This window comes from Myzus persicae, unplaced genomic scaffold (assembly GCF_001856785.1).
Source record: "Myzus persicae strain clone G006 unplaced genomic scaffold, MPER_G0061.0, whole genome shotgun sequence".
In the NCBI taxonomy this organism is placed as follows: Eukaryota; Metazoa; Arthropoda; class Insecta; order Hemiptera; family Aphididae; genus Myzus; species Myzus persicae.
Window position 1 is genome coordinate 1,591,561 of NW_019104266.1, and position 26,894 is coordinate 1,618,454.

The window sequence follows — 26,894 nt, forward strand, 5'->3', positions numbered from 1 at the left end:
ACAAACAATGAATAGTTATTTTAAGTACGCATGCGAAATGAAAGTATTTTTAATCTATGACCATATTGTCTTAATTTTATAAAAAAAAAATATATATATGTGTGTACCTATTCAATACACATTAATTCATTTTAAACGGAGCTATTTCATCTATAAATTATCACAATCTTTTCATTACAATCATAAATGTTAACAAAGAAAAACTCCTTTAGGGTTATGTGGCCCTTAGGACTTTTTCTGATTAGGAACAAAAAAAAAATATACAAATTTATATAATGGTTAAAAAAAGAACTAAGTTTAAACTTAACATATTATGTCTTAATATTAATTTGTTCGTTTCGACTTTAAGTTTCTTAGATTTTGTGTGTCTATTACCACAAAGATACTGATACAGATGAAATGCAAAAAAAAGAAAAAAAAAACATTAAAAATTGGAAGATCAAATAAACAAAATAAATAAATTGAAGTAGAAGCACCCCATTGGTCAAGAACTGAGAAAAAATACCAAAACAAAACAGATACATAATAAATTATGAAGTGCAAGAATATAGGTCAAATTCATAGTAAATGAGAGGGGGAGGGATTTATTTAAATCATCAAAGGTATTTGTAAAATGTTTGTAAACAATAAAAATACTGATTCTAATAAAGAATATTACTATCAATACAAATTGTTTCTAAATTAATACTTCACTGACTACTGAGGTATTTAATGTGTACAATAATTATTATCTGTTGAGAAAGAGAAAAGAGAATTAATTTTTTTGTTGTCAGTTTTTGAAAAATACTGCAATTCTGTATGCAAACACTAGAACAGTACAATTAACACTATTAGAAAGTATAAAATAAGATTTTAAAGAACAGCTGTTATTGACTATTGGTTTCAGTTATTGTTATGCCTCATACGCTACTAGTTAGATTAAAGCCATCAACAAATTGTACAATATAGAGAAGTTGGTATACAACAGTCAACAAAGTACAAAAAGTAATATTCATTTGGAAGAGTTCAACCATAATTTTTTATTGAATTGGCCACATTTGCTCTAACAGATGCGTTGTAGGACATACTTGTATTTACTAATTACAAAACAATACTTACTTTTATTATAAAAATTAAGCTTCAGTGACTAAATGTGAACTTTTCTTGGGTGTATATATAGTGGCATTTGGATCAAGGCTAGACTGAGGTGAATTACTACCACCAAACCTCATTGTTGGCGATCCGCCAACAGAGTTTACCATATGGTATGAGTTATTTGGTGGCGTCATAATCATTGTCTGAGCCATTTTAGACTTAAGTTCTTCAATCTCTTTTTCTTGAGATGAAATTTTATCTAAGGACAAAAATAAATATAATCATATTGTCCAATACCTATATGATTATATTTAAAACATTACTAATTTTAATTTCTAGCTGTCTCTTGGCTTCGCCTAATGCTGAAAACAGATCGAGTTTAATGCGCGTTTCCGCGCTCAGACTGTGTTCTAAGTGAGCATTTTTGTCTTTCAACGTTGACAATGCAGACATAACAAAATCAATTTTATCTTGACTTTGTTTGTACGGTTGAAGATCCTACAGTCAATAAAATGATTTTAATTCAATTGGTCATTATTATTATATTTAAACTTACATTGACTTCTTTTTGCGCCGCCACATACTGCTCATCTTTTATCCTAAGTTCTTTGCGTAATGCTTTGGCTTCACTTTCAAGCTCTCTGCGTCTAACCTTACAGCTTTCTGTACATTCTGGTCTAAAATAAAATTAAGAATTTGTATTTAGTATTTAATTAGAAAATTAACAGGTAAAATAAATATTTACTTTGTAGATAAAGCTGATAATCTAGAAGCAGCAAGCTCTTCAACTTTTTTTAATTGTCGTCTTTCTGTGACTAATTGAGACTCACATGAAATCCTTAGTCGTTTTTCATCTGACAAACGTTTTTCAAGTTGAGACACCATCTGCCTATCATTTTGATGGGTTACTACCAAATTGATAACCCTAATCAAATTAATTTTATTACAATGAAATATAAATATTATATGATCTAATAAAGTATAATATAGTGTTATATTTTACTTAGATTTGGTATCTTCGTGTTCTTGTTTCAGCCTTGTCAAATCATGTGAAGTATTTGAATTTTCAACTAAAGCAGAATTTAACTGATTTCTCAGTTCTTTTTCTGCCTGACTACACGAGTGAAGTTCACATTTAAGCCTTTTTAACTCATTTTCCAATCTAATAATATATAAAACATATTAAATAAAAGTGAATTTTTCAATGTATTAAAAACTTACGTTTCACAATATATGTCTTTAGGATCAACAATTAAAGGCTTTTCTAGTCTTAGTGGTGAGGTGCCTTTAGCTTTTGTAGATTCTTTTGTGCTTGAGTTTTGATTACTACACCTTAGATGGTTATTATTTTTAGTTGATGACGATTTAGGAGTCACCTTTTTATTTTTTTCTGTTTCTTTATTTACATGATTTTCTTGATTACTATTACATCTGTAATAACCAAATTATCTATATATTACTATACATAATTATTTTCTATATTACTCTATCTACTTTGACAAACATTAAGATAATTTTATTTAAGTCATAAGTACTTACATTAATCTATCATTAGTTACTAATTTTTTATTAGGTATTTCAGTACATATAGGATCTTGCTTTTCAGGTTTCTTATGTGGAACACTACCATTAGATATAACTTTATTAATATGTATATCATTGTCTTCAGCAGGCACCTCACAAATTGATTCCAACCATATTTCTATGCATGTAAAATTAAACAATTTTGTATTAAGATTTAAGAATTTACATTTACAGAAATAAAATTACCTCCATCATCATTTTCTTGACTAGGTATAATGGAGCCGGTTATTCTATCAAACGGCAAAGCATCTAATAATAAGTTTTGATAAAACTCATTTTCTTTAGAAACCCTATGTTGTTGTTTCTAAAAAAAAATTGTGATTAATAATATACATTACATGCATCATGGTCTTAGTTCAACAACAATTTACATTATTACCACTCAGTTAAATGTATTTAAATTAAATTAAATTAATTTTAAGATGCTTACCTGTCTCAATTTATGACTTAAATAACTTTTGAAACCAAAACATAGTGTAACCACAGGATATCCAATACTAAAAATTAGTAAGCCATTATTATGAAATATTAATGAATAAAGCCGTGAACAATATAACATATATATATTATTTAGTATCTTACCAGTTAGCAGCTAAAGGTTTACACAAAACCAATTTATAAGGAATATGGTCAGGGTTATTCAGTCGGATATAAGCCTCCACATAAATGTACAAGACTAATAAAGTTACCACTGGCCAAGAAACACATTTTTCTACATGGTGTATACAATAAATATTAGGTAAATAAATAAAAACTATGAGAAATAAATATATACTAATATTTGACTAACCTGCTTGGTAAATATATTGTACCCAAAAATAAGTACTAGCAACAAACAGCAACCAATGTACAGGTATGAAGAAAAAGCACACCATGTCTGATGTCAATGCAATGCAAACAAAAAACACTGTATAAACCTGCAACATGAGAAATATAAAAATAATATATTATGTTCATTTGTGAATACATATTAAACATCTTATAACTTAAAAAATAATATGCTAACATATTTATTGATATAACTTAAACTTGACACAACTATTTTAATTTGTATCAATAAATCACTTGAAAAACACCAACAATATTTAAATCTATGCAAGTATAAATTACAAAAATATTATTATTAAAGAAAACTAGATGACCTATGGTATCTATTTTTCCTGTTAACTTTATTGAAAATGATAAAAATGCTTGATCAAGTACCACTATTTTTTATTGACACGTCTGTAGTATCAAATTACAAATTAAAGGTTACTTTTTAGTATTCAATGTGATTGATCTTGTTTATAATGATTTTTGATTACAGACTTAAACTACCTACCCATATAATTATTTTAGTGTTTTTAGGTTCAGTTTAAGTTGATTTAATGTACATGAAACTTACATTAATGTGCATTTTTAGTATCAGGAAAATTGAGAGCTCTTCACTATGAATTAGGCAATATAATAGTTGTTTCTCTACACGAATACGGTGATTAACAATTGAAATAGTCACATAGAGAATAACATAATTTGTACATTATCTATGTATATACTTACAAATCCTTGATGTTTAATTCCTTCAACAATTTTGTGAAACAGAAGCCAAAATGGCCAGACGTACTCAAACCGAAAGTGTAGTAAATAATCAAGTAGTATCAGAACGAGCCAAATGCCGAACAACTTCAGATAATGTACAGAACTAGAAACAACAAATATGTACTGTAGTTTAGTATCAACATTTAATATTGCATCAACCGTCCAAATGCGATCTTATACCTCCAGTAGATTCCTTCGGTGGCGGATTTGTTTCTTTTCAAGGCCTTTCGAGATTTTCCACAATCGCCATTCCTTCTCTTCATACTACCAATTATTGTGTTTATTCAAATGCATATATAAAACTGTGAATCAGATCGTCGAGAAAAATAACAAAATGTAATCTAGAACGGTGCAGATATGCGTTTATTTGGTAGCTGTACTATGGATTGCTGCGGGACATGTTCAAGAAGTGTTTCAATTTAAATTTCGAGCGATCATGAAATATGAATTCATGACTGACCGCACGAATTACAAAATTAAATAATAAAATAAATCCATACAAATCATAACCAACAAATCTCGATCATCACTTGGCATAAACGAGAGATAAGAGTAGTCGGATGATAAACATTTTTCACACAGTAGGTCGGTAGCCTTTGTCCCTGTACAATAGGTAATAACTTTAATGCTTTAATGGGTTATGACTTATGGGTATGATTTTTATATTTGGTTACCTCGTCTAGGCCGATATCGAAATGATCGAAATGATCGTGAGACCATCCGACCATCGACCGCCCAAATACCGGTAAATCGGAATCGACACGTTTCGATCGTCTGAAATTCAATCGAGCATTGTTTTATAATTACCGATCGCCAGCTGCAGGTTGCATAAAGGTAATTTACGGTATTAAAGCTAAATAAATCTAAATGTGTAAGGTGTAACTCTATGTCGTATTTTATGATAATATATAGTTGCAGACAGCTTTTACAGCAGCCCAATTGTTTATAAATATAAAATTGTCGTCGGCGGACAACGTGGTTTTTTCTCCATGAAATTCGAAAGCTTAAAAATATCGTTGCATTTTTTAATTTTTTTTACACTTTTACTGGTATTGGGTACCTGGTAATCGGAATAAAAATCCCCGGGGAAAAAATACACGGAAAAATATCCCCCAGTGAGCAACTCCTGAAAAAAAATCCCCAGACTACAATATTACTCACTTGCAAATCACTGAACAAATATTTTTTTTAACTCTAATTGCTTAGTGTAATTACCAACATTATTAGTATTTAATTACAAATATATAAACTTGAAGTGTAGTAATCTATACTTGAAATTTAGAAAATGTTCAATTTTTATAGCTAAGGATTGAAAATTTAAAATATTACATACCTACGTTTCTTATAATATTTTGACTATAATAAAAACAAAATATTATTAGGAAGCGTTTTAATAAGGTTTACTTTTTATCGATGAAACATTTAAAATATTATAAAATAAAAATAATTATCAAATAATAGTAAATTAATTTAGGTAGGAACTCACAGTTAAAAACATAATATACAAATGTTTCAAATAATCGTTAACGTCAAATAATACAAATAATAAAATAATTATCAAACAGTCGTAAACTCACTGTTAGTTATTATTAGATTGTCTCCTAATATTGTGGCTTACCGAATTCAAAAAATGTAAAATATTAATTTTGCAACTCACAAACCTGACACAAAGTTCAATAATTTGATGTGTTTGTGTGAGTAATATTGTAGTCTGAGGATTTTTTTTCTCGGGGATTTTTATTCCGCAATTTTGGGTGCTTATAACGGTTTAAAATAGCTATATTATTAACACAAATTTTAATTTATATTAAACACTGATAGGTATTACCAAGTGAGTTGTAAGTAGGTACCTACCTGTACTAAGTTGTCACTTACAACTTTTCTTTACGATGCTCTCCTGTCGTCGTCAGTCCCCTCTAATAATTAGGTAACAATTAATAAAATGTCTATAGGAACCTATAATATAGTTCCTACCATAATATGTGTTAAGTATTTCAGGTTGTATGTTAGTATATATTTTGTATTGGTCTAGTACTCTAGTATGATCTATGTATATATATACTATGTTACATTACATTATTATTTATTAGGTATATATTAATTATTAATTTTAATTAGGTTGTTAAGTAAACAAGTAGTTCGCTAAACAATAACTGCACTTAACCTAAAAATAAAAACCATTAAATATAAACGTAGGTATTAAGTTACATGAATGATGAATATGAGCAATATGAGCGCATGCAATATGCATCAAAAGCGCGGATCGACGTTCAGTGGTAGCCGGTACTCTGTAGATAATAAAATATAATACATTTATGTTCGATTCAAGCCGATCGATTTCGAAATGTAACTGTTTAAATTTATACAAACCAATACCAATGTATGCAACCACATATAATTTTATATTTAACAGATATGTATATTGGATACCTATTGGCTATTACATATATTTTTCATTTTGCCAAAAACATCGGTATTACCTATATTATTATATTAATAATTGTTAAACAGTTATAGTAAATTAATAACGGTGTGAATAGGTTTGTGGTTTAAACTGTCGCATACCGGCATACCTACCACTATAGTCAAGTCCCAAATTAGAATTGTGTACTAATTGAGTCCTGTGTTAAAAATCATACTGAACATAAAGTTGGGCCCTGGATAATATGTCCCAGGCACGGATCCAGAACATAGATCTAGAGGGGGGGCATAATTTTTTGATAATGTAAAATTACAATGTTGGAATCACTGTCCACCATGAACTAAGGTACTATCTTTGTTTGAGCACCCCAGAATGATACGTATAATAATATATTATATTATCAGACATACATGTAATTTGAAACATAGCAATAGGTATCAGGATCTGTAGAATTATTAAAAAAATTGGGAAATAATATGTCGGGGGGACTAGNGGGGGGGGGGGAGCTGGATCCCTAGTCCCCACCTGGATCCTTCCCTGATATGCACCTATAGTCTATACTAGTTGGTTCCAGGTGAGACTCCCCTCTTTTACAAGGGGTACGGAATTTATCAAATACTTTTTTACAGGGAAACATATGATTGCCCTACTGCCCTAGCCCCTAGGGTTTTTCAAAAACTACAGTGATTACTCAAATAATTATTTTAATTTAATAGAACATAACATATATGTGTATATTCCACTTTTTTAAATACCACTCGAAATTTTTTTTTATATATTCGAATATGTACCTACTACCTACATAAAATAATGTATGGAATTTTGAATAGTTGAAAATGTTATAAAAATACTACCTACATATTATCAGTACCTCCAATACTCACATACACCCATGTCGTTGCAGTATACGGACCTAATTCGAACGGGAGCATACTACTTGCGTCCAAAATTATTATCAGTAGGTAAGTTGCGTCCCGCAAAAAAAAGATTCAAAAAGATCATAGCGTATTTGCGTCCCGATATACCTTTTTCTATGAGCTAATTGCGTCCCGAAAATATCGATATAATCGCTATAAAAAGGTACATTGATGATACAAATTTAATTTTTAATAATAACAACATAAAAATGGTTATAATAAATTAATAGTTCAATTCAATTGCAATATTAATAATAATAATAATATAAAAATGCATGTTATACATTTTTCCATCAAAATAATAATAATTGCAATAATAATAATAATATAAAAATTCATGTTATACATTTTGTCATAATAAATATAGTATAATATAATAAAAAATTATTAAAAAATTTAAAAATGCATGTTAAACATTTTGTCATAATAAATCATTATCGAATCATACTGAATTTACAATTTATGAACTATCGGTTTTAGTGACACGATACTATCGATTTTAATGATTTTTGAAGATAATATCGATGATAATAATATGGCTGACTTGCGTCCCCCAAAACGGGACCCAACTTACCGGTCAAATTTACCGCCTGAAAAATATAATTTTTTTTGGGACTCCGGACACAATTTAGAAGTGTATAGTCGTTTTATTGAGAACTCCAGTCTCTATAGTGACTATAGTAATCTAGTTTATTTTTGGGCTCAGCTTGGAATTCTGATACAGACGTATATAAACAGTACCTAGGTACTATAATATAATATAGAGTATGGTTGGCATACGTATCGGTGTCCCAAAAAAAAATGTTGGAATGATCTTCAATATTATTGACCTGGAAATAAACTCCAAAAATGTATGTTAATGTGTTGTCTTTTCTCTTTTACTTAACATGTATGGTATAAAAACAATATTGTTTTGATAAATGATAAAATTATCTATTTTATTAAGTACTTGGTTGATTGACGAAATTTAATATCTATTTTAAAATTATTTACCCGGCGTGATAATGACTGATGACTGATGAGTGATGGCTATATTGAGTTAAGATGCTGTAGATACCTATTTAATTTTTTTTTCTATTAGTCCTACATCAGCTATAGATTTGTTTAATACCTACGTATATGTGATAGCCGATAGGTATATGAAATAGTATTTTGTTTTTTTTTTAATGCTTTATTGGCTATGTTTTACTTTTTATTGATTTTTGGAGTGTTATTAATATTTTGTTTTAATATAATATTAAATACGTGTTACCTTTAGGTATCTACGTATTTTAAATATTTGAAAGATGAATATTTATTGTTAAATAATAAAGTCAGTAAAAATGGATCAAATCGATTTTCACTTTATAATGTTCGAAAAGATAAAATCGATATGATTCGGACAAGAAATTATGTGATGTACGAGTATTTAGTTTTTAGTATTTAGTACTCAGGTGTTTTGTGTTAACGAGTTTATTTTTGGTTTGTTGTACATTTTGTTTGTAAGAAAAATGCCAAAAGTCAAAAATTCATACTCCACCATAATTATTTGATTTATTTAAAGAAATTGAGACACCTAATATATGGCGAATAGTGTATTAATATTATTGTAAATTTGTTATTATAATTTGATGCAATATTTTTTTATCATTCTTAATAATTGATGTGCAAATGTGCAATAGTAATATATAATATGCTAAAATATAAATCACAAGTTAAATGGATAAAACAAAATCAGTGATCAAATGATGACTTTTTTAAAAATCATTATTTATGTTTTTTTACTTTATTTTAAGTGCTTTTTTTATCGAACTTTAGCGATGATCAATGTATAATAATACGTTCATTGTTTTCCTGTTACCTTACGGCTTACGTTAGCATATTGTTATCACTCGAATTGATTATTTTGTCGGTTACTCATTCGGTTTATAACTCAGTTAGCTTTTGTGCATTGTTATGATTAGCACAGAAAGTCTACAAAGATTTATGTTCCTGAGTTCCTGACTTAGGAAAAACCTAATCAGTAAGGACTTGAGACAAACGACGGTCTAGTCCGCATAATTTATTATTGGATATTATATTATTGTGGTGTTATTTTTTTTTGATTTGTAGCTCGGTCGCGTAATCCTGCAGTAGGGCTGTAGATGAATAATATTTTTAGAGTTTAATTTAATCTCTAAAAAGTACTGCAAGTACTGTGGATTCTAAATTCTAAATAGATAATCCAGACTTTTTTTAAAAGTATTTAAATATTTCATTGGTACAGAGGGGGCTTTAAAAAAAATACGGCCTTTGGTTTATAGGGCTTTTTTTGGTTCATTTAGTTAGAGCCGGCTATTAGCTATAGGCTGTTGCTGCGAATGAAGTCTAGACGTCTAGTCACGGCGCCTAATGCCTATGTAGACAATTTTTACTGCCCTAATATGGGATGACAGGCAGAAAAAAAACATCATCGTATATGTTTCATAAAATCAATATATAGGTATAGTATTACAATTACTATAGGTAGATCGCAATATCGCAACGCTCAAAATCTAAAATGTTCGTAGATTTTAATAGGTATTTTAGAATAAGCCAGCTGGGGGTATAAATTAGGTATATATTGTATATATAAAAAAATTTAAGGGTGTAATATGTTGAAATACAAATATGTAGACTTCGGTCAGCTTTATAATTTATATAATGGCATAATGTCGGTTTAAATTAAAGTTTTAATTTTTAAACGGTTTTGACGTTATCTATGTGTGTCATACTGACATGTGATAAGTTCTACTACTTCTACCTCCCTATTAATGTGCTAGTAATAACTATAATAAGCGGTTTTTTTACCTCCTAATCGGATTGATATGAAATTGTTATCATTTTTAGATATTTATATTTTGGTGTTTGGATTGAATTAAATGAAATAAATAAATAATACTCTACAAGTTACTAGCAATTTTCAAATGATAAAAATAAAACCAAAACGCTTTGTGTATCATATGGACAATACCTACCGCTCATAGTACACAATACGCATTTTCAAACAAAAGCCTTTGCGCATTTAGCATTATATTATTCTAAATTGCCAAAAAGTCAGATAATGTGTGCGGAATACTGCTCAACGCCGAAACGATGTCAGTTGTATTTTCATTTTTTAACATAGGAATGGATACAGCTTAGCAGAGTTTGAAAAGTAAATCGATAATGGTACTACCTACTTACATAATTAGTTAGCTGTTTTTATGTATTAGGTATACATCTATGAATCTGTATACTCGTTTTTCGGAATAATATTAGTATTAAATCCGTGGGTTTTTTTAATTACATTTTTTCATTTTAAACTTACCTATTTCAGATTTACCATGTATTTGGATACAGATGATTTAGTGACATCCAGTATAATTACATTTATAATCGCAATTGTAGTGTTTGTTCTCAGTATTAAAGCGTTCAGATGGTTGTCTCCTGAAAATGATGTGGCTGATAAAGGTGTATCATCTCATGTGTGGGTTGAAAAACCAACTTACATATTAAGTGTAAGTATTATACAATAAGTCTGGGTATATAATTCCATATAATGTTATAAAAACAAATTACTGATCATTATTATTTATAGGATCCAAATGCCTGTATCATATGTGATACATTAACTCATGGATCTAAAGTTCGATACTGTGATAATTGTGGGATTTTTGTTGACCTAGGCTGTGTAAAAAAAGCTAACAAACGAATATGCTGTAAGATTTTAAGTACCAATAGACCACCTAAGACTTTCATACACCACTGGAACAAGTGTAATTTATTTAATAATTTAACATAGTTAATATTTAAATATTATTGAGTTATTATTAATTATTACATTTTTTTTTATAGCTCTGTCATAGTAATGTGGCACAGTTACCCGACTTTCATATGTATTTTTTTTTATAGCTCTGTTAATTGATGTTGCATGTTGTGTTTGTTCCTCGGATGATGACACTGATAGTATTCTTGGGCATTTTTTTCAATGTATATGGTGCCAGAGATTTTTACATGAAAATTGTATAACTCAATTTAGCCAGGTACTTTTTAATCACTTCTTATAATGTTTACAGTTACAATCATTAAACTGAAAGTAAAAGTAAAAGTAAAGTATTATGTTTATGTTTGTTTAATCATTGTGAGGTGTATTTTATATTTATTAATTTATATTGCTATTTATAACTAATAAAATATGACTAAAATTAGAAATTTCACTTAGATTTCCAAACAACATTTTATATTAAAAAGTTATTGAAACATTAATCAATAACTGTTTTTATTATTTTTTGATAGTCATGGTTTTTTGTTATAATTCGTTTTAGAAATGTGATTTTGGAATATATCGCAAATATATTATACCACCATTTTGTATAAAAACAACTAATCGATTTAAAAATATATCCAAGCAAACAATTGAAAAAATTACTCACCCTGGTTGGGAAAACTGGACACCATTAATCATATTCGGTAAGCATATTTTATAAAATAATGTCCAATATTATTATTTTCAAATATATTTTGTGTAATATTTTAGCCAACAAGAAGTCTGGTAATAATGATGGAGCTATAATAATTTCACATTTCCGGCGTCTACTAAATCCTATACAGGTGTATGATGTTATTGACTGCCCACCAGAAAAAGCTTTAGATTGGTTAAAAAATACACAGCTGGAATCTGTATTTGTCTTGGTTGCTGGTGGTGATGGTACAGTAGCTGGTGTATTAAACAGCATTCATAATTTACAATTAAAAGTAATTATAAATCCATCATTGTTTGGTACAAATATTAATAATGAAATTAACATTTTCAGATTGATCCTGCTGTAGGTATTATACCACTTGGTACAGGCAATGACTTGTCTAGAGTTTTGGGATGGGGAACTTCATATTCTGACTCTGATTGTTCCGGAATAGTGAATTCTCTTGATAATATTTCAGTTATAAAATTAGATAGGTTAATTCAATTTTTTTATTTTATTATAGAAAGGAAATGAACTGAAATAATAATGCTCATTATTTTTTACTAGATGGAAAGTGAACATTTTGTCAAATGTTTTGAAGAAGATCAAAATAACAAACACTATCACAATGTACAATTATTTAGGAATTGGTTTGGACGCTCAAATAACATTGGATTTTCATCGGACTAGAAAGTCACCATTATATTTATTCAATAGTACACTGTTGAATAAGATGATATATGTAGGGTGTGGCACTCAACAATTTCTAGAACATCAGTGTAAAGGACTGCCTGATATGATTGAGTTATATATGGATGACAAAAAAATAGTTTTACCAGATATAGAATCCATTGTAATTGTGAATATTGAATCTTGGGGTGCCGGCGTGAACTTATGGAAATTAGGAGCTAATGATGGTAATGAGTTTGGTGCTCAATTCATTGATGATGGATTGTTAGAAGTACTTGGCATACGATCTTCCATTCATATAGCACAGCTAAAAATGGGAATTTCTGAACCCATTAGAATTGGTCAAGCATCTGTGATCAGAGTAAGATATATGTTTATTTTGATGCAAATGATAAATTTATGTTGCTTGATTTTAAGAATTTTACGATTGACAGGTAAAATTATTGCAAAAATTACCAGTTCAGGTTGATGGAGAACCTTGGCTCCAACCAAAGTGTGAATTTGAGCTTAAGCGGTGTAACCAAGCTACAGTTTTGAAGTTGTCAAATATAATTTAACAAAGTAAAACTAATATTATTATTTGTCTCATACCGTCCATTGACTTTGAGGAGGCTTTAACATTACTGCTAACAATATCACACTTTTTAAATTATAATACTAGTTATTATTTAATGTTTAAAGTTATTTTTAATAATATGAGTGTTCATGTCATCTTTTCTGATTCTCATAATTTTAATATTTGGACTTAGCTAAGACTTGGAGCAACTATAACTTAATTGGTGTGCCAAATATACCAATATTTACTTTTTTTTTTAACATTGATACTCTGTACAGTTGCACTGTACAACTGTTCATATTTACTAATATTTTCTTAGTAATTTAGATAAAAAAGTGACATTTTCATCAAATTGTTAAAATTTTAAAATTATAAACATTAAATATATTTTGAATGAAATTTGAGATAAATTATGGTTACTGATGGTATTTGGTACTTCTTGAAAAAACATTTTGACTTTCTTTTTGTAGACTAAAATACTGAATAGTTCTTATTTAATTCATTATGAAACAAAATCATTTTTAAAAGATTACAATAATTTGGATTAAAATTAAATATATTACCGAAATTGTGGTGAATCTCTGATAACCGAAATATAAAACTATATTAATTATTTGTTTTATTTGTTATTAAGTACATTATGTTGTACCTATTTTAATTTATATTAATAATAAGTAATAACAATGTAATTGTAAATACTACATTTCACATTCCTAATTTGAAAAAAATTCATTGAGTATGGATTACCATTTTTTTTTAACATTTAACTATTGTCTATTATTAATTTAATACATTTTGATCTGATATAAATATAGAATATTAAAAAATGATATTATGATAAACTCTTTTATACTCGCATAACACTTATTGATTAAATGTATACCAATATTATACAGTGTCCTGTGTTGATTTACCAATTGTAGTATCTCCTAACAAAATAAATATATCATAAATCTGTTTTTTTTTTTTACTCACAGAGACAAGGACTACATATATTTCATTATTAAATTAAATTTTTTTGTAAAAGTTTAAAAAAATTATATTTTCGTTTTATATATTTTAAGCAATTGAAAATATCCATTTTGAAGTTTATTTTTTTGAAAATATTGATCTCACCGTTTTATTTTCAGTTATATCATAATTTTTAAAATTTTATTTTAGTTTATAGGTAAAACTGCAAAAAAATGGGTTTTTTTCCGTGTGGCGAGTTTCCCTCTACGGTTAATGGGTATATACTCACAAGACACTGTATATGTAATATGTACCTTATTAAGATTTCTAGATTGTAGATGAGTGTTATAAAATTGTGTAAAATAATGAATTTTCCTTCATATTATAAAGAAGAACGTTATATTATTATTTATTTGTTAAGAAAGATTTCATTGTTATGAATTACTTTTGATTTTCTTTGATCTGTTGTTATTGCTAATGATTGTTGAATTTTTAATATCATGTTATTATTGTGTGTTTGTTTGCTTGTATACATTTTTTTAATAAAATTAATAGACAAGTTATTTTTAGTTGATATTTATTTACAGTATATAATTAATTCATTTTATACAAATAGTATGCATCAAATCATATCACTTTATAACAGCTTATAAAATGTTTAAAAACCTAATGGTTTTATCAAACAGTGCCTGAATTCAATGTTAACTTAAGGCCATTGTCGGCTAACTTGTACAGATAAGACACTTCTTCTATGCCGCACTGTGATTCATGTGTAGTGATCCTCATTGTGCCTGTTGCAGTATTAGAAAACCCTGTGACTAATGGTGCCAGTGCCACCCTGATGTCGGCTGTATGCGATATAGCAGATGCTAGCCTCTTAGCTGATTCATCATCCTTATGTTTCCAACAGCCAATAACTAAGCGAAGACGCGGTTCATGCTTGACATACATCAGAAATGTAATAATGTCACTTAACGTCGCGCCTAACAACAAAAATGAGCTAATATCATCCACTACCATGTAGGTAGGGCCGGTGGGGTATCTTTTAAGCAGGTCACCCGTATAGTTAAACAGATCGTTAATGCACTCGACAGAATCGACGTACTCAAATCGACTTTGATTGGACATTGACAGCAGGTTGTAATGGAACTTCAGGCCCACGTTCTGGTAGTGACCGTACGAGTCCCGGGTACCAATCAGTTGCACGGGCAGGTCAGTCTTCGTGAACGCGTACCACATGTAAAACGATAAGATCATGTCCGCTTTGGCGGTGTCTGTCTCCTCGACGCACACGAGCCGCCTGTCCGGCATGTCGGGCTTGAGCACCAGCTGCAATTGCTCCAAGACGTCCACGTTGGACATCGCATCAGTGGTTGGAGGGCGTAAAGGACAGGGGGAGCCAGACAGCTAGTAGCCTAGGCGTAAATAAAAGTCACTAAGTCGAGATTTTCGATTAAACTTTTAATGTGTTCCCGCTATCGTGAATCAGAAAGTGTAATGCTATAATTTTGAAGCGTGGACTCAGATATGGGATGATAACACGGACTAAGATATAATATCTTAGTCCGTGGATGATAACGGCTGTTATCTCGGGGACCCAACTGCCCGATGCCCGGCTTACTGACCCCATCCCCCCGTGTGCCAATATTGTAAACTCCCTTTCTCTAAAATAAATGGCGACACTGTTTTCCTGATGTTCCCACCAAAATTCCAATTCCAATTTTCTTTCAAAGGTTCAAAATCCAAACTATGTAAGTAAAATCAAAAATGTGGTTATGTCATTTGTGATTTTGTATCTTATATATTTATGGGTTTTTAAACTGCAATATTAATTATTCAAAATGACTTGAACCACATAAACATTTATTTTATTTTAAAATGTTATTTAATTACATACAACACTATGGATGAATACTTTGAATCATGGATGATTTAATATAATATGCAAGTGGCCATAGATGTTGCATACTGTACTGTCATAGTCGTTCTTCAATGAATATCAATTTCGCCGAAGTTACTCCTAATGAGCCATATTTTGAAGTTGACAGACAAAAAGTTATATATATTTTTGATCCTCCTCATCTTCTAAAAGCTACACATAATATGTTCTTTAATCATTTTTCCTATGTTAATGATGATGTCGTGGAAAAAAAATATGTGGACATATACTACAATTATGATTCTGACTGTGATCTTTGTTAATTATAATTAGTGGCTTAAATATTATGTTATGGGAAACTCTTAATCTAAAAATAAAGAGTATGCTTTGTGTACCCATCGGTTGAGTCAAGATTGTTTGGAGAGGTGGTTTGGTAGAGTACAGAAACAAAATGGTAATGGATTTAATCCTACTTCTATACGGTACTTTTCCCCCCCGTGCTTCCCCCNTCCCTACCCTTGCTCCCCCCCTAGAATCTTAACGGCACTGGACGTTTCCCCCCCTAGACTGAGCCGTTTCCCCCCGACTCAATATGCCTTTTTTTTACACATAATAATAGGTTTGATAATAGGTTCTTTGGCTTTTTATTGAAGCTCTACAGATGAGCAACTCAAGTGCATCAATCAAAATTTTAAACTATAGAGCAGGAGCTTTTCGTAATAATTTAAGTAAAGATGATAGGTTAAAAAAGTTATGTGAAAGTTTTATACATTATATTATATTATTATTTTATTATTTTCATTATATTTATACATTAATTTAATCATTTGTAGGTACATTTATTTATTTGCATTGTATATTATTGTTGTTTAATATTTATTTTTTTTTGTCCGGGGGGGAAATTATCCCTCTGGGAGGGGGGGCGTCCATTGTATCCATTTGGTGTTTCTGTTGAATTAAAAATATCAAATAATTTATCCATATTATTCTAAAAACAAATCTTAACATCTTAAAATCTTAAACAATCTAATGTAAACATGTTTTAAATTATATTGATATCGGTAAAATGGTAGGTGCGAAAAAAATCCCGGAAAAAAAATTAAATTTAAATGTGATTACATGTACCTATACCATAGATTCCCAACCAGGGTGCCGCGAACTTTATTTAGGGTTCCGTGAAATTATTTGAAATATATTTTTAAGAAAAAATGATTTCATGATAAATATAGCAGTGTGTGTAATAAAACAGACTATAAAATAAAACATATAATTTGTTTCGTATAATTTGTAGAAATATTGTGTTGTACAATCAATTTCAATGTTCATACTAGCACAGATTATATTAATACTAGTTAAAACTAGTTTGATTGCTATCATGCATATCATTGAATCTTCGATGTGGACTGTTATAAAGTTATCACTCTACAACTTATTTATGGTGAAATACTTTCAAATCAAATAAATTCAAGTACCATGCAAAGACCAAATGAAAATATATTAACATCGTGTAGTAAGTTATTATTTACTCTTAAAGATAAATTAAAAATCTAGAAAAAACGTGTGCAAAAAAATCAATTTGAAATGTTTCCTTCATTATCTGTGACACAAGAAAGTTCCGAAGTTATGAAATTTGTGGTGGAGCATTTAACTGCCTTAGAAGAAAGTTTAGACAAGTATTTTCCCGATTTGGATATTTCCGAGTATGATTGGATAAATGACCCATTTGATAAAAATATAAGTTTAACTGAATTCAGCCTCGAAGAAGAAGAAGAGCTCGCTGAAATACGAAACAATCGAACTCTTTTATCAAAATATAAAAATGTTCCAGGTAGTGAATTTTGGATTCATGTTGAAAAAAGTCACGATAAAATTGGTAAAAGAGCTCTACAAATATTATTGCAGTTTTCGACTTCATATTTATGTGAACAAGGATTTTCCACTCTTGTTAACATAAAAACAAATAAACGAATGAAAATGGAGTTCATTGTAGAAGAAATGAGAGTATGTCTTTCAACTATTCGATCACAAATAAAAGATTTGTGTAAAAAATAACAAGCCCAAGTGTCACATTAGTTCCATAAGTTCCCTAATTTTTAATAAATCTTGATAATCAAATAATATTATGAAATAATAATTAAAAATACAAATATATAGTTAATGTTCAATGTAATAATTAGTTTTATAAAATATAATATTTCTATATACTATATACCTACCTTCTACTTTTGTTTATACTTATGCACTGCTGAATAAAACCGAAGTAGTCTATAGGAGGGTACCTCCGGATTTTTAGAAAATGATTAAGGGTGCCGTGAGTCAAAAAAGGTTAGGAACCTCTGATCTATACTCTACTCCTAATTAGTAATAAATTATTCATAAATTAATATAGTCAATATTGGAAATTTTCATATACTCAAGTAATAAGAAACTATTTTTTACCTATTTATTCAATGAAAAATTTTAATTAAAAATAATTTTATGCCTGTACATGGATTATGCTTGACTATAAATTATATAAAAACAAAATATTGTAATAGTAAAAAAAAATAAGTATAAATATGAACTCTTCTATACATAATATACGGTTTTATAAGTTATAAATCAAAAAAAAATTCAGTACGTATATACATTCTACATTTATACGAAAATTACACATGATAATAATTTATGACATTATTTTCATTATAATATATTATACTTTGTTATAAGTTCACTCCACACGGTAATTACACTAATTAGGAGTAGAGTATACATGTGTTCACATTAATATTTAATTTTTTACCAGGCTTTTTCCTGGGTCTTTTTTTCTGCGATTCCGGTATAATGTGTATGAGTATATTATCATTATAGTCATTGATTACGTGAAATGTCTCTATCACGGCTGAAGTATAATATTTTGAGATACAAATTCAAAAATGTCGAGTCTCTAAGTCGAAATTCAGAGATAATATTTTTTTCTATGTGGCACTACAAGTGCGCTTCCGTAACACCGTATGATCTATTTATCTGTGCTTTGGACAAGGTGAAAAATGAAAATATTAACATAGATTATATTTCCAAAATATAATCAATTAATCTGTGATAATAATATCAATCCTGTGGACTGTGATAAATGATAATCACGAACTCGTTGGTCGTTTCCTATTCGTAGGGTCATAGACGTATTAATATTATACCAATATGTTTATGCGTAGGGTTTGCTGTAGATTTACATTTTTTGATTTTTTTAAACATTTTTCTTATCTTGTAACTTGTTTGTCATTGTCTTATCACAATTTGCCCTTCACGGCTTCACCCCTCTTCACACCATGTAGACATTAGACGGTTGTACTAAAGACCGGCAGTCACCACTCCGTTAAATACTTATTACACCAATAAAGTACCAATATATTCCCCCACGGCCGAAACGAATATTAGTCTGTAACTAATTATGACCGGAACTGGAGGGGAAAGTTGAAAAGTTAGTTCGTGTGAGGACGTTCGGGAACAGCAAGTAATTCACAGAACTTCGACTACGTCTGTTTTCTTCCGGTAAGAGTTTTTCTTGTAGATACACAGAAAATTGATTGTTAGGATTTTCATTTGATTTTAGATTTTTGGATTTTTTTGTTACCTTGACAGACCTCTGAATAAATTACCAGCATTAGAGTTGGCTTTGATGATGTTTACTTGTTAACGCTCATTAAAAATATGTAGAATTCTTAAAGTTTTAACTTTTTAAGTAACAGTCATAGTTATTTGCCAGTTAAAATATATTTTTACCTATTTGTGAATAATTTTGAACTTTCTTCAGGTCACGCTTTGCAGAACAGCAATAAAATGGCAGCTAATGATAAAAGTAAAAAGTTTTCGCGATGGTATTTCGGTGGTATTGGTTCGGCTGGTGCTGCATGTTGTACACATCCATTGGATTTGCTCAAGGTAAATGTTAAATGTGTATTAATGAATGAACCAACTATTTTGAGATTATTTCACAGGTACATTTACAAACACAACAAGAAGGCAAACTGTCCGTTAGTCGTTTGGCAATGAAAATTATCAGAGAACAAGGGGTATTTTCACTGTATACAGGTATTTCAGCATCATTATGTAGACAACTGACGTATTCGACCGTACGATTTGGAATATATGAGGTATTGTAGCAAAGTGTCTTTGATATTTACAATTTGCAATGAATTATGTGTAATTTTAGGTTGGAAAACAAGCAATGACCAAACCTGGTGAAAACATTCTGTTCTATAAAACAGTGCTATTGGCTTCTGCTGCAGGGGCAGCTGGTGGGTTTGTTGGAACCCCAGCTGATATGATTAACGTACGAATGCAGAATGATGTAAAGTTACCACTGGAAAAACGTAGAAAGTATGAATCTGATGAAACACTAACATTTTATTTATTCAGCATTCACATTATATTAATAACGCTTTGGTGTGCATATATTTACTAGTGAAAATTCACATTCACGATTCAAATCTATTTGATTTGTGCATTGTACCAACTTCTGTAGAAAAATCCTTCAATTGATATTAAAGTTTGACTGTCAATATTCAATCCAACATGGATATTTATGAAAACACTTTGAATACAGAAAGTATAATTTATTGAAATGAGATATAGATGTGAAACAGTATACGCTTATATAGTTAAACCATCATAAATCATCACATCTTAATTCTTTATGTTAACTTTTTTAAAGAAAAAATAAATTTTAATACAATTTAATGGTGTTAGTTACAAGCATGCCTTTGATGGTTTTATACGTGTTTGGCGAGAAGAAGGATTTACCAGATTGTTTTCGGGTGCATCCACAGCTACAATGCGTGCTGTTCTAATGACTGTTGGACAGTTATCCTTCTATGATCAAGTGAAACAATTATTGTTATCATCTGGACACTTTGGTGATAACTCTACTACACACTTTTTATCTAGTCTAACTGCTGTAAGTGTAACAAAATTTATACTATTTTTCTGGTGCATTTTTCATTATTTACTAAATTTGTAGGGCGCTGTCGCGACAACCCTCACTCAACCTTTGGATGTGTTAAAAACTCGGGCAATGAATGCTAAACCAGGCGAATTTTCAGTATGTTGTTATTATAATATAGTAAAAATGTTTAATGATACATTTTTTTTAAATTTTAACTGTACATTTTTTAGGGTACACTTGATTTAGTTAGATACACTGCAAAGCTTGGACCAATGGGATTCTTTAAGGTAAAATTATTACTTCTTGAAAATATTTTTATACATGTATTTTTTTTTTTAGGGTTATGTTCCAGCATTTGTGAGATTGGCTCCTCAAACAATTCTTACATTTGTCTTCTTAGAACAATTACGATTGAACTTCGGTTACTATAAAGCATAATTGCAATAAGAGAAACGTAGTAACATGCAATATTTTTATTAAGTCTTAAAATTTATGTTATTGATGAAACATTTTATCTATTTATTCTTCAATGATACTTTACATGCAATAAATACTAGGTGTGAATATTGTTTTGATAAATCAATACTGAACAAATTCTAATACAATTATTTTGGAGAGGGTTGGCTTATTATTTATATATTTGTGTTTAAGCACTAAGCAATGTTCATTATTATATGTTTAATACCTAGTAAATTAAAAAAAAAATCAGATACATTTAGATAATTTATAGACCTTGCAACCAAAGCAATAAGTTTTGCAATAAAATCAAAATGTTTGTTTTTTAATCTTATAATATTAAGAAAAATATTCATAAATACACATCATTACGATAAAAACATACCAAAATTTGATTCTTTTGATGGACATTGATTTTCTTAAAATTTAATAACTTATTAAACAAATTAATAATTATTTTAGTTGTATATTTGAAGCCAATCTGCTGTAGTAATATGTTTTTCTGAAATAAGCTCCTATATATTTTGAATTTTCCAAAAAAATTATTGAACTTCCAAAATTTGCCAAATTTTATTTGTTAATTTATATTAAAATTCCTGAAGCTTTTTAGTATACTTAGAGTTTATTGATGTAATAAATTAACATAATAATATAGACTAAATGATTTGTGATTTGGGTCCAATTTTAGTACACAATAAAGCTTATAATAATGGACCCTAAATATCTTTAGTTTCCTTTGTTATAAACTCTAATAAAATGTTTTGTAATTTTTAAAACTAACGGTTATTATTCTTTTATTTTTTTTGTTAAATTATGACTAAGTTAAGAAATATTAACATTCCTTTAAAAAAAATGTTTTTAGATTAGTATACAATTTTTTTTTAACCACAATGTATACTTTTTTATGTGAAATGAATTTGATCTTATACTTGCCATTAATTGAATTATAAATTCAGTTTTATTTATGACACGTTAAAAAATTACCAAATAGATCAAATTTGTGCAATAATAATGTACTGATCTTAAAATGTTAAAAACAAATTTTTATTTATTTATTTTAAAATTGTTAATCTCTGTTATGATTTATGAACGATTATAGTTTTTATTTTCCTGATGTAAAAAATTGTAGTTTTATTATTTATGGATGCGCTGCATAAAACTAAATTTTGATGTTGTAAGGTTCTTATAACATTATATTAATTTCTGTTATGTAGGGTTACAGTTTAAGTCTCCTAAAGTACCAACTAGGTTTTACTTTCCTACCATGAAAAAGCTGAAGTTGAAAATTAAGTATTTTTTTTACTATAAAATGTGTTTCCAGTCACCAAAAATACATCATTGTAAAATTAATATAATTGTCATTACACTCAGAATCCAAAAACTATTGAATCAATTTAATAAAAAAAATGACTTCATCAAGATAAATATTATTAATTATTGTTTTCTTCTATCTATAATGTTTAAGTAGTAACAGTATAATTTGATTATTTTAGGTGCACATTATGAATAACAATAGATACCTACCTACCTACCTACCTACCTACATGTTGGTATTTATTGAACTGCGAAAACTTAATTCTTACATATAGATATAATACTTAGTCTCATTATAACATTTTTTTAATGACCAACAGTGGGTAATATGGGATAACTCTTGAGCACTTCATATGAATTTAAATTTTAATAATTATAATTTATAGGTAATATTTGATGGTTTATGTCCGTTCAAATTACTTAGTTCAACCTCTTAAAATCGGGCGGTATGTTAGTTTGGTATCTACCTTAAGATAATGATATTATTACCCATCCCATTTGTAAGAAAATGAGAAATGTGCAGCTTGACTAAACCATTCATTAAGGCCCAAAGTATTTGAAGTTATGGATTTATCCATACGGCCCAAATGTTCAATATTATATTCTTATTGAACAAATATCCATATATTTTTACGGTATTTATTGTTAGGTACTAATATTTTTTTTAAACATATAGTCAGGTACCTATACTGAAAACGATGATGAAGTCAAGAATTCAGAACATAGAGTTTGGGTTTAGTTTCAGAGTTACAGCCTAATGAAGTTCACCATTTTGAGATTTTGCGTGTGCGCATGTGCATATGCATGCACGAGCGCTTTATTTTACCATGCCTTTTGTGCTTTTTTTTTTTAAATACGGGTTTTTAAGCTTACATTTATGGAGTAATTATGTGTTGTCGGTTTTAACGGAGGGTAAAATGTGAACCTATGTTGTACCGATAAAACAGAAAAAATTAAAATTTTCATTTGATTGATTTTCAGTGTCATAAATCTGAATAAAAAACCACCCGACAAGAGGTCCGTAGGACCTCAAGTTTGATGACCGCAGCCGATAGCGTGAGGAGCGATTACCTGTCAAACTATAGGTTAGGTTACCTCTATTGTGTAAGCTTAGGTCTAGACCGGCGCATCTGAGTTGGGTCCCGAGTACTAGAACTAGGGGCTAATCGCACTATCGCAGGTAGGTACTACACTAGTTCGGTCCCGGAGTTTTATAGGTACTACACTAGTTCGGTCCCGGATTTTTTTAGTTACTACACTAGTTGGGTCCTGAATGATTTTAGCTACAACACTAGTTCTTGAATATTTTTTGGTAAGTAATACACTAAACTAACATTTTCCTTCCCATTTTAACAGACTTAGGACTGTCTATGATCTATTTAGACTATAGGTAAGGTTAAAAATGTTTTTACAGTTATTTTTTTTTGTTTTTTTTTCCATTAAAGTATAAGTAATTAGAATAAATATAGCCATATAGCCATATAGATGTAAGTGAAAAAGTATTAAAAATGTTAAAATAATTATATAATATAAATCAAAATAAAATAATATACATTTTAAACATTTTTAACCATACTTGTGGTCTAAATAGATCATAGACTATCCTAAGTCTGTTAAAATGGGAAGGAGAATGTTAGTATAGAGTAGTACTTACCAAAGAATATTCAAGAACAAGTGTTGTAGCTAAAACAATTTAGGACCCAACTAGTGTAAAAACTATAAAAATCCGGGGCCGAACTAGTGCAGCAATTTTAAATTTAGGACCTAACTCGGATGCAGCCGTCTGAACCTACCTAACACTTTCCCCCAAACACCGAAAGGGTTCACTACTCCACCCCAGGTGGACTATTTTTATCTCCTGGGGTTTTAGAACTGAGTCCCCAACCGAGAGGTCTGTAGGATCTCGAGTATTACGATCGGACCAGTTGTCAGGTTAGGACAGTCATAAATGACGATGTACCAATTACGCTTGACTATGTGTATAAGTAGATAAAATGGTATATGACAATATGAGTATATGATATACTCAGTGGTCGAAAGGGCTCAAGATAAGTGGAGGGATGCCTTACAATTCAGATTTAGGCCTATACGAAAAATAAAAAGTTTTCTTATACATAGGTACCTATAAATATAAAAATCATAATAATTATTTCATTTTAAAACACGAGTCTTAGGAGGAATGCGTTATTCTAGACAAAATAAGTAGAGGGATGAAAAATGAAAACACAAAAAAGTAGAGGGATGTCATCCCTCCGTATACCTCCCCCCCACTTCGACCACTGGATATACTGACATTGATTTGCAGAGTTATCATTTCAAACATTTCAAAGATCGTCTTTGAGATTTATTGATAGTCATTGCAAAAGCCAATCTCACTGGAAATCGTCATCTTTTGAAATTGAAGGGCAGATCTGAAGGTATCATGGGAATTTTCAGAAGAAATATTGTTACTCCTTCACCAGTGCTCGTCAATATTGTAGCTTCTATGACGTTTGGTAGCAGATTTTCAATTACTAACCTTGTTCCATTTTATTATTATTGTTTTATATTTATTATACTATATTATTAATTTTTTTTTTTGTATTATTATTCATTGCTCATAATATTTTATATCCGCATTCGTTACGCCGATTTGGAAAATCAAATGTATAATACGTACTTACCTAGTAGGTATACCTACCAAGAAAATAATAATACAACGATACGAGACAAGGAAGCAAGTAGAAACTATATGTAGGTATGACATTGCCACAAATTGGGTGAGGGCTGGAAGAACTTGGGTGGCCTTAGTCAAAAACCTCGATAATTTAAATTTTGTCTTGCCGCTTGAAGTGTTTTTAAGTGGTGTATGAGGTATGTAACTAGAAAAAATACATAGGTTGAATTTATTTGTATTCCCATCGAGATTCGACTGTACTTAGTACTAAATTTTAATAATTTTTAGTACCTACCTAAATAATATGATGGAAAGGGAGAGATGGCCGGGTGGGTTGATGTCCCCATAAAACTTTATGCTATTTGCGTCTATGACAGGTAGGTACATTTATGAATATTATCGTACATACATAATAAAATCATAATAATATTCAAATCGATTGAAAACGTTGAATATATTTGTTGATCGTAAAATATTGCATTCGTTTTAATTTTAGTAGTATTTTGCCAACCATAAAAACGGACACGTTACGAACTTACAACTTACAATATTCTAATACAATACATTACCTAATCATTTTTAATAAATGCATATAATAGGTTCATAACTTACTATGACCAAATGATTGGTATAATACACATCGATTGTGATAGAAGTTAAGGTAAAATATGGCAAATGGAAATCACGTATTTTCATAGACGAATTCTCGAACTTATAAGTTATAAAGTTATGTATTAATAATCAAAAATATTTAAGTAGGTATATTTATGTTTATTGTTTATCGTAGGTAGTAAATGATTCATTCGTGATGAAAGAATAACTGTCATAATATTAAAAGTATTTCACAATATTGTAACATTAAATATTTAAACTTAAATACGAAATCGTATAGATAAATTTCGTTCTACACTTTTCTGCAGGGACTTGGTGCCCTCAAATTTCGGTCAAGTCCCCTCAGTTCAAAATCTAGTAATTAGTTCTAATTTTTATACTCTGGTACTAAGTATTTTTATTTTTTAAAAACTTAAACAAATTACAAAATACAATTATTGAAAAAAAATTGTTATTGTGATAGTTTTTGAGGTAACCTATGGATCGGACTAAGTTCTCAACTCTATCTACGCTACATATTGAGAGGGATTTATCTAATAATATAAATACAGAAGACATTTTAAATGTATATTTGCCGAAAAAGATCAAAATAAAATAAATATATTCTAAAAATATAATACTTCGTATTTTTATATCGATAATGATAATTGCTGAGTGGGTGAGAGATTTAATGGAGAGTGTTTCCTTCCAACATTTGTTTTACTTATATTATAGCCTATGGGGAGTGGAACTTGAGTCCCCCCCAAAAAATTTAGTCAATTTGCGCCTATGACTATATATATACCCAACACAAATTATTAGTTTTTTGCACAAATGGTTAATACACAGTATGACCTAGA

At 29.3% G+C, this 26,894-nt stretch overlaps 5 protein-coding genes across 10 annotated transcripts; 3 read left to right on the forward strand and 2 right to left on the reverse strand.

The window, feature by feature from the left end:
* Positions 1–59: 59 nt before the first annotated feature.
* Positions 60–4,718, reverse strand: LOC111040621 (macoilin-1-like). Of its 2 annotated transcripts, none has more exons than XM_022324577.1 (14): positions 4,417–4,718; positions 4,198–4,339; positions 3,449–3,575; positions 3,241–3,370; positions 3,089–3,155; positions 2,845–2,962; positions 2,614–2,776; positions 2,296–2,505; positions 2,078–2,236; positions 1,820–1,999; positions 1,631–1,751; positions 1,398–1,572; positions 1,099–1,333; positions 60–385 (listed from the first exon to the last, which is right to left on the reverse strand). In XM_022324577.1, exons 1-13 carry the CDS (start codon positions 4,497–4,499, stop codon positions 1,113–1,115), a joined length of 1,896 nt encoding a protein of 631 aa, XP_022180269.1. In that variant the 5' UTR covers positions 4,500–4,718; the 3' UTR covers positions 60–385; positions 1,099–1,112. The 2 variants fall into 2 exon arrangements, with proteins under 2 accessions (XP_022180269.1, XP_022180268.1); XM_022324576.1 differs by having other exon boundaries at positions 60–807; positions 4,417–4,679.
* Positions 4,719–4,965: 247 nt separating this feature from the next.
* Positions 4,966–14,740, forward strand: LOC111040622 (diacylglycerol kinase epsilon-like). 5 transcript variants are annotated; one of them, XM_022324581.1, is made up of 10 exons: positions 10,410–10,743; positions 10,892–11,072; positions 11,153–11,330; positions 11,467–11,597; positions 11,880–12,024; positions 12,092–12,309; positions 12,369–12,511; positions 12,585–13,068; positions 13,142–13,268; positions 14,425–14,740. In XM_022324581.1, the coding sequence occupies exons 2-9, from the start codon at positions 10,899–10,901 to the stop codon at positions 13,262–13,264; spliced, it is 1,596 nt and encodes a 531-aa protein (XP_022180273.1). In that variant the 5' UTR covers positions 10,410–10,743; positions 10,892–10,898; the 3' UTR covers positions 13,265–13,268; positions 14,425–14,740. The 5 variants fall into 5 exon arrangements, with proteins under 5 accessions (XP_022180272.1, XP_022180273.1, XP_022180270.1 ...); XM_022324580.1 differs by lacking the exons at positions 10,410–10,743; positions 14,425–14,740 and adding an exon at positions 4,966–5,070 and having other exon boundaries at positions 13,142–13,374; XM_022324578.1 differs by lacking the exon at positions 14,425–14,740 and having other exon boundaries at positions 10,412–10,743; positions 13,142–13,374.
* A 34-nt stretch (positions 14,741–14,774) lies between these two features.
* On the reverse strand, positions 14,775–15,789 carry LOC111040623. The gene has a single exon (XM_022324583.1). The coding sequence runs from the start codon at positions 15,574–15,576 to the stop codon at positions 14,893–14,895; it is 684 nt and encodes a 227-aa protein (XP_022180275.1). The 5' UTR covers positions 15,577–15,789; the 3' UTR covers positions 14,775–14,892.
* A 1,885-nt stretch (positions 15,790–17,674) lies between these two features.
* LOC111040651 (protein FAM200A-like) lies at positions 17,675–18,145 on the forward strand. Its single transcript, XM_022324632.1, has one exon. The coding sequence runs from the start codon at positions 17,675–17,677 to the stop codon at positions 18,143–18,145; it is 471 nt and encodes a 156-aa protein (XP_022180324.1).
* Positions 18,146–19,231: 1,086 nt separating this feature from the next.
* LOC111040673 (mitochondrial dicarboxylate carrier) lies at positions 19,232–21,581 on the forward strand. Its single transcript, XM_022324665.1, has 8 exons — positions 19,232–19,624; positions 19,887–20,014; positions 20,071–20,226; positions 20,286–20,452; positions 20,822–21,029; positions 21,093–21,173; positions 21,248–21,304; positions 21,357–21,581. Exons 2-8 carry the CDS (start codon positions 19,913–19,915, stop codon positions 21,453–21,455), a joined length of 870 nt encoding a protein of 289 aa, XP_022180357.1. The 5' UTR covers positions 19,232–19,624; positions 19,887–19,912; the 3' UTR covers positions 21,456–21,581.
* Positions 21,582–26,894: the final 5,313 nt, after the last annotated feature.

Coding starts and splice junctions, on each gene's coding strand:
- LOC111040673 (XM_022324665.1), top strand. CDS start 19,913: ATGGCAGCTAATGATAAAAGTAAAAAGTTTTCGCGATGGTATTTCGGT. Junction 21,030..21,092: donor TTTTATCTAGTCTAACTGCT/GTAAGTGTAACA, acceptor CTAAATTTGTAG/GGCGCTGTCGCGACAACCCT. Junction 21,174..21,247: donor CTAAACCAGGCGAATTTTCA/GTATGTTGTTAT, acceptor TACATTTTTTAG/GGTACACTTGATTTAGTTAG.
- LOC111040621 (XM_022324577.1), bottom strand. CDS start 4,499: ATGAAGAGAAGGAATGGCGATTGTGGAAAATCTCGAAAGGCCTTGAAA. Junction 3,371..3,448: donor ACAATATATTTACCAAGCAG/GTTAGTCAAATA, acceptor TACACCATGTAG/AAAAATGTGTTTCTTGGCCA. Junction 1,334..1,397: donor ACAGCTAGAAATTAAAATTA/GTAATGTTTTAA, acceptor TTTTGTCCTTAG/ATAAAATTTCATCTCAAGAA.
- LOC111040623 (XM_022324583.1), bottom strand. CDS start 15,576: ATGTCCAACGTGGACGTCTTGGAGCAATTGCAGCTGGTGCTCAAGCCC.
- LOC111040651 (XM_022324632.1), top strand. CDS start 17,675: ATGTTTCCTTCATTATCTGTGACACAAGAAAGTTCCGAAGTTATGAAA.
- LOC111040622 (XM_022324580.1), top strand. CDS start 10,899: ATGTATTTGGATACAGATGATTTAGTGACATCCAGTATAATTACATTT. Junction 11,598..11,879: donor GTATAACTCAATTTAGCCAG/GTACTTTTTAAT, acceptor AATTCGTTTTAG/AAATGTGATTTTGGAATATA. Junction 12,512..12,584: donor TCAGTTATAAAATTAGATAG/GTTAATTCAATT, acceptor ATTTTTTACTAG/ATGGAAAGTGAACATTTTGT.